Genomic DNA, 7,500 nt, shown 5'->3' with positions numbered 1-7,500 from the left:
AGGGTTATTCCGGCTCTGAATGGTCAGATTGCTGGGGTTTTCTAAAGCATAAGCTTAACGCCTCAGGATTCTTGAGCGCACTAGCTGCGAGCCTGGGCTATCCACTCGCTCACCCCGAGCGGTGGTCTTGACCAAATATCTCATTGCCAGCGTCTGACCCAAAAACCACGTCTGCGAATGGGTTAATGCATTCTTACTCTTTATCCCTAAATATTCATATTTCTTACTTTTAAATGTATCCCACAGGTTTTACCCTCGTTGGAAAGAATACGAGCGATGGCAAGCTCGTCTCTTAGATTACTATGTTCCTGAGGGACAAGTCCTTGAGGAATGGGCAGAGTTGATCTGCTTGGCCTCCCAACCTGGTGCCGCGCTGGAGCAATTGCACATCTTCGTCTTAGCACACATCCTGCGACGACCTGTGATTGTGTACGGGGTGAAGTGTGTCAAAAGCTTTAGAGGAGAGGACTTAGGTTTTGCAAGATTTGAGGGTGAGAAAGAGTCCCTTTTTCTTTTTCACAGCCATATTCTAGTTTGAATGATTTTTGTAAAGCTTGCTTTATATACACATTCATCACTCACTTTGACATATTTCACTGTTTTTCAGGTGTGTACTTACCATTATTGTGGGAACCAACATTCTGTTGGAAGTCCCCAATTGCGCTGGGATACACTCGCGGACATTTCTGCGCTCTTGTGCCCATGGAGCCAGACTCTCCTGAGAACATGGGAGCAGGTAGTGCCATTATTTTGTTGGTTGTGCAGTGCTTTCCATTTTCCCTTGATTTTTACAAGGTATTACAGAGGTTGGAATCAATTAAATTGTATTAAATTGTATTTTTTTATTTTTTTTTATTATGTCTCAATCATACATATATGTATGTATGTATGTATTTAGATAGATAGATATAGATACATACATACACACACACACACACACACACACACACACACACACACACACACACACACACACACACACACACACACACACACACACACACACACACACACAACACACACACACACACACACAACACACACACACACAGACACACACACACACACACACACACACACACACACACACACACACCACACACACACACACACACACACACACACACACACACACACACACACACACACACACACACACACACACACACACACACACACACACACACACACACACACACACACACACACACACACACACACACACACACACACACACACACACACACACACACACACACACACACACACATGTGTAAATTATGAAATGATGAAAGGGAATGTTTTGTTATTTAATGTGTATGATACTTTTCATATAAAGAAAGAAGACGGTATGTAACTATTTTTGCACTTGATTCTTGATTCTTTTGTTACTGCTAGATGGGGTGATGATTTGATTTCAATTGATGAATACTTAGATTCATTGTATTTAGAGCTCAAAGCATTTTCATTATTGCTGAATGTATCCTCATACTTAAAATGGACTCCTCTTTCAAGGGGCAATCTTGGATGCTGGGGAGTCACAGGTGGTCTTCCTGCCCTTAATGACTCAAGATGCCAAACTTCTCCCTGTGCACTTCCTTACACAGGCTGAGGTAAGACATGATTAGCCTTGCCTTTTGATCAAGCCGTATCGGTAAGTATGATTTTACTTATTAACCCTATGACGATGGTGTGTCACACTCATGTGACACAGCTAAATTCCCGATGCCAGGGCGTCATGCCAGTGTGACGTTTCCAATGCAATATTGCAATGGCCCGGCGTAGGGGTTTTCGCGTAGTGCGTGCCCCGTCGGGAAAGGGTTAAACAGCATGTCTATTTCTAAATAAAGAAGAAGAAATATATTTGTCATTAGTGTTGGATATGAAGTGCCATGTGTCAGATTGGCAGTAGATATTTACTGGACTTTTTTTCAGTTTTGCTCCTAAAAAGAGAGAAAACATTTATAAATATAAACATAGTGTAACTTAAATTTAGAGCTTTCATGTGCTTCACACATTCATTGTCAACGGCAATATTATCATTGATAATGAGACATACTAAACAGTGATATAGAGGTATGAGAACAAAACTAAAGCTAAAATATAAGTTTTGTAAGCCTGCATATTATTACCAAAATGTGAATGTCAACAAATACCAGGAAACCAGAGCATTTTTGATGGACACGAAATGGTAAGCTCTAGAAATTAAAATTCAGTTCATGATATGCAAGCATTATTAAAGAGAAGATTCAGTTTTTCAGTGAATTATTCTTTTACTAAGTTGTCAGCTTAATCCATTCCTAGGTTGGCTGTGAGGAAACATTACTAAGACAGTGGCTGGAGGTGTGCGTCAGCGAAGGTGGTGTCCTGGTGGCGCAGCAGCATCTCACCAAGAAGCCTTTGACTGTGGCTCAGATGACGGAGGAGTGGCTCAACCATTACAGAAGGCTTGCGTAAGTCTTGTCTCAGGGGAACTACCACAGTAAGTTCTTCGGAGATGATAGGAACTCTTTTGAATTTTGTTTGAGCTGCTTCTTGAGTTGTAGTGGCTTTCATAAACATATTTTTATTGTGAGTGGTTGACTCATGTGAGAAATATTTTTTACTTTCTCGCTTCTCTGATTCCATTTAAGATAAGTAGTACTGTGTAAGCTTTTTCATATTTTTATCATTGTTTTATTTATACAGTGTAACATAACACTGTAGGCTTCTTATTTTTCCATTGTAAGCAATATTAGCTTACTGAATAGAAGTGTTACTCATTGTATATCCCCAGTTCAAGGAGAATAGTAAAGTGAGATACAGGATGCTCCTCCTTATAGCATGAGAAGAAAAAATATAGTAACTGACTTGATTTTTCTTTTTTGTCTCATTGGCAGACAAATGGAATGTGCCCCATATCACCGCCCCATAACAAGCCAAGGATACTCCAGTGACGGGGACTCAGAGGAAGAATGATCTGGAACTTGTAAAGGATCTCTCAATAACCAGTATATTCCAAAGAGAACACTTCAAAGTGACTGGAGCTTTTTTTTGTTTTTTTGTTGTTGTTGAACATTATCAAGAAGAAAGTTTCAATATCTCAACAAGATGATTTGAAAAAAGAGTTTATCTAACAAAAGTCTCAAGATTTAAATCGTTTCGTCCAGAGGAAGTAACACAAATCTGCCTCTCTCTTTATCATAATAGAATCTTTAAATGTTTCTTAGGCAGCAAGAAAAGGTGAGGCCGTACTCCAGTTGACTTCTCGTGCTTTATTTGATATGTTTAGTAAGAGCCAATTGTGATGGGTTGTTAAATATTACAAGCTGTGATAATATTACCTACAAAGCATGTGGTATATCTGAAAATGTGTATTGATATATATATATATATTTTATTTTTATTTTCTCTTTCAAACTTGGTTTCCTCTCATAATGATGCATAATACAGCCAAAGTGATTTAAAGAGTTAATTTAAAAAGTGTCTTGGTTCTCACATAAAATGTGTCACTTGATTACAGTTTGCAGTAATACTAAATCTTTATACTATCTATTCTTTCTTATCTTCTAATAACAAAGTAAAGACACCTGGAGCACGGAATCACCAAAGAACTAAAGGGGTTTAATTGAGAAAGATAATACTGAATATACTGAAGACTGTAGGATTATTTGCAAAATCTAATTGTATTACTTCAGAAAAGTATACAACTTACACCCAAGGCCTTAGTGACTTTACTGAAAAAGTAGTGAAGTAAATAAGTATTGATTTATGCTAGACTACATCAATTTGCTGTTGTAATTGAACTGAGTTTTGTGTTTTGTTTCATGAATAACACAGTGCCCCTATGCATAATACAGAGATAATGAGCAACCAGTTTCTGAAAGCATAAGGACTTCAAGGTATTGCATCTTGGTTTAATGTGTGATATATACCTGTATATTGACTTCTGCCACTACATGGGGTCACATAAAATCTTCTAAAATCTTGACATTGTAAAGTGATTTTTTTAAACTGAAAATTTGCTACATAAATTTCACTTACAGTGAAAAAAGAACAGTATTGATGTTGTTGTATATTTTGAGATGAGCTATTCTTAGTCAATAAAGTCACTTTTATTTTTTACTTTATACATATAAGCAATGTCATTTTTTGGTCTGCTGTTTATCCAGAAAGCTCCACAGTGAGTAACTTCTTAAACAGGATCAAAGAAGGTTGGATGGCTTCTGCTAGGACTTTAAAGAGAAGTCGTTTCCATTAGAAAGAAGTAAACTTGGATAAAGAATGTTCATAATGATAATACATTTTTTATACAGTGATAGGAACTGTAGTCTATTTTTTCTTTTTCTTTTTTTTTTTGTCAGTGATTGGCTTTTTGAATGCTTAAAACTAACTTGAAATTTGCTTTCATGCTAAGGAAGGGGAAAAATCAGTGTTTATAATTTTATAAATATTTCTCATCTTTGTGCAGGCAATGTTTATCCTTTGCAAATTATACAGTGTGCATCTTGACCAGGAAATTGTGGCTATTTAATGCAAGTGTAACTAATATTTTTTTGCTGATGCTGAAAAGCCATGCCATCTTGTGCTCTGTAATGAATCATTTAACCCCCCCCCCCCCTTAGTTTGGCCGTAGACTGTTACGCCATGATGTCTTTATCTCTATGTCATGATGATTGCGTCCACAGTTTGTTGCGTTATCTATCATCAAGAAAATTCCTGAAAACATGAATCATGATATACATTTCTTATGTTCACTGTTACCATTTCCTCTCTCTTGTTGGGAGAAATGTGCCGGTTACATCCCCAGTTGCAAAGGTAATATGTTCTGTTCAGCAATCTCCAAATGTGCTGAATGTAGGCAGAAGAGCTTGCAGTAGGTGGTATGCAAGCAACAGATCATGATATGCATTGTCTTGTAAACCACATCAAGTGCCAAAGTTGCATTTTTTCTTTTCTTTTTATATTTATTTGTTACATTATTTTTCAAAGGGACTTAAACTACAGAAATCTTGTTAGTTGTGGCTATTGTAGAATTCAAGAAAGTATGTAAGAGGAACCAAGTGTGAGAATCTCCCCACATCATGTGAACTGTGGTGTTAATATTCTCATTATAGAAGGAGCTAAGTTGCAAGGCATTATTTCTTACAAGGCAAGGCTCTCAAGACCAGTTTGGTGTTGGCATGTGGCTTTTGTCATGGGCTTTCATTCTAACCTTGGGTATTCAGAGTGACCAAATGATACAAATAAAAACTAAAAGAGTGTTAGTTGCTGTCCAACCTGATGGTTGAATTACAATATTAATGCCAAAAATAGAAACTGATATGAACTGTTTATGAAGTTGTGTATATTTATATTACATGTTATTTATTATTTTGATCCTTTTTCATCTTTCTTAGTATGTTTTGTTTTGTTTTTGCCCTCACTTCAAGAGGTGTAATACTGTTGCCATTGAGCCTCATATACCAGGGTGACAGCATTCAGCTAAAAGCTTGTATGTAGGATTTGCCCCAAGGTGGATGGCTGGTCAAGAGCAGTCGCCTAATGGAGGTCCAGGTAGGGATAGTCACTTAGTGGAGGTTCAAGCAGGGGCAATCACCTTGAGGCAGTCACTTCCTGGAGGTTGAGTCCGGAATAGTCTTCTAGTGGACATCCAGCCCGAGCAATCACTTAGGGCTGCTCCATACATGCAGATTGGAATCCCTGAGTCTCTGGCAGTCCAGAGGGTTTTGAAATTTGTGATGTGTTCATTATTTTAGTAATGTTATCCTTATTCTTTATATAATTTTTTTTTTCATATATTAATTTTTATTATTGTCACTATAGTCACGTTAACTCATTATTTTCATAATAATTCTCTAAAAATACTTTTCATATGTTTGTTTCAAAATGTATTAAAAAATGTCAGTAGTTGAACCAAGCTCATCTTAGTTCAGTTTTGTTTTTAGGGGTTTGTTATGTTGAACTTGCTCTGAGCAAAGTTTTTACCCCACCATAGCACTTGAGGCCACGCTAGTCCTTCTTAGTCTGGATAATCATATTTCTGCACACGAGCCATTGAATTAAAACTAATTGATATGAGAGTTCTTCCCCCCCTGTTTATTTGGTTGTGAATATTAATCAGTATTTGCTTTTATTATATCCTTGCATTCAGTGGTTTGTTATAGAAAATGAAAAAAAAAATAAGTTGGAATGATGCATTTATGTGTCCTATCTCTGAGCACAAATAACAAATACAAGGCTCTCACTTTCTTCCTGATTATCCTCTTTAAAAGGAAAATATTTTTTCTTCTTTCTTTCTTTCTTTCTTTTTTTTTTTTCTTTTTTTTTTTGTATACTAATTGACCATTTGTTGAAGGCGCTGTTCTACATAATTGTTTATGAATTCCCGCCCCAATTTCCGTTGTTCCTTTCCGTCCAGTTAGTTGCATCAGAATCTTACATATGCATCTTTTCTGTATTATTCAGTTTGACATAGCAATAATTCTTATACCCCATATGTGTACATATGTATAGTTTAGTATTATTTCTTTACATTTGTGATTATTGCTTTAAAGAATTTAGTCATGTTAGTAAGCCCATTTTATCTCAATCATTTTATCATAAAGAAGTCGACTATTAAACTCTTCTAATCCTTTCTGTAGTTTTCTGTCCCATTTATTATATATTTCACTGAGCTTGACACAAAAGCTAAGAGAGGTTTAGCCTGCTGTCTGTTATTTGCAGGAGCTGCTTCTATTTAAGGGTTGTATTTGCTAGGTAGCACACCTTTCATATCTCATCATCATTCTCAGCTTCTCCATGGTGACAGTACAAACCAAGAACGTAATGTGATGAGATCATTAAATGCGATCCACTTTTGTAGAGGATACGGTATGGCTTCTTTTTTTTTATATATATATATAGAACACACAAAATTGAGCCTTCTATACCTCCTGTAGGCTCGTATTGCTTGATTTCATCACTCATATTTTAGCTGTCAGAACTGTAAAGCTAAATTTTGTAGTTTTGTCAGAGAAGTGTTCAGATTTTATTTCATGCATGATGTGAAGCTGCCTGTGCAGATTTTTTTTAAGGAAGTAGTTTTACCGTTATTGCGTAATGGCTAGATGTTTGTAAACTTTCTCAACAGGTAAGAGTTCAAATATTGACTGGGAAATTAAAGTATAGAAAGTTTCCAGTAACTAGCTATTTTACTTGCCGAACTTCCTTGAAATTTATTGTGTCCATATTTCAGAATTAATACCCGGCTCTTAGAAATTAAATCTATGTTCAGTCTTATATGTTGTTATCACAAACTTCTAGAAAGCTAACCCATAGTAGTGCAACTCCAGTGGATTGTTTATCAGAGATTATTGTTATGTATATATAACGAGATTAGAAACAATTATACAGATTGCTGAAAGCACAGATGTGTTTCTTTTGTCCTGTTTTTTTTTTTATCCCATTATTATTATATCTCTGTATTTCTTAATATATGAGGAATATTAACCTATTGCAGGTAGTTGTCATAACATATGT

The 7,500-nt window shown here is 36.1% G+C and overlaps 1 protein-coding gene across 2 annotated transcripts in view; it reads left to right on the top strand.

Annotated features, from left to right (window-relative positions):
• trbd (ubiquitin thioesterase trabid) overlaps positions 1–7,387 on the top strand; it is a 27,935-nt gene extending 20,548 nt beyond the window's left edge. The window contains exons 7-11 of one of the 2 annotated variants that reach the window (XM_043024940.2): positions 247–491; positions 608–736; positions 1,516–1,613; positions 2,305–2,453; positions 2,880–7,387. In XM_043024940.2, coding sequence (XP_042880874.1) covers positions 247–491; positions 608–736; positions 1,516–1,613; positions 2,305–2,453; positions 2,880–2,958 — 700 coding nt within the window. In that variant the 3' untranslated portion in view covers positions 2,959–7,387. Of the gene's footprint in view, positions 1–246; positions 492–607; positions 737–1,515; positions 1,614–2,304; positions 2,483–2,879 lie in introns of both variants that reach the window. The other variant, XM_043024941.2, reaches the window with a different exon arrangement.
• The last annotated feature ends 113 nt before the right edge of the window (positions 7,388–7,500 follow it).

This window comes from Penaeus japonicus, unplaced genomic scaffold (genome assembly GCF_977035675.1).
Source record: "Penaeus japonicus unplaced genomic scaffold, GWHDUDI00000001_assembly GWHDUDI00000004, whole genome shotgun sequence".
Lineage (NCBI taxonomy): Eukaryota > Metazoa > Arthropoda > Malacostraca > Decapoda > Penaeidae > Penaeus > Penaeus japonicus.
Note: the sequence above shows the minus strand (reverse complement) of the source record. Positions and strands in the feature narration are given on the sequence as shown.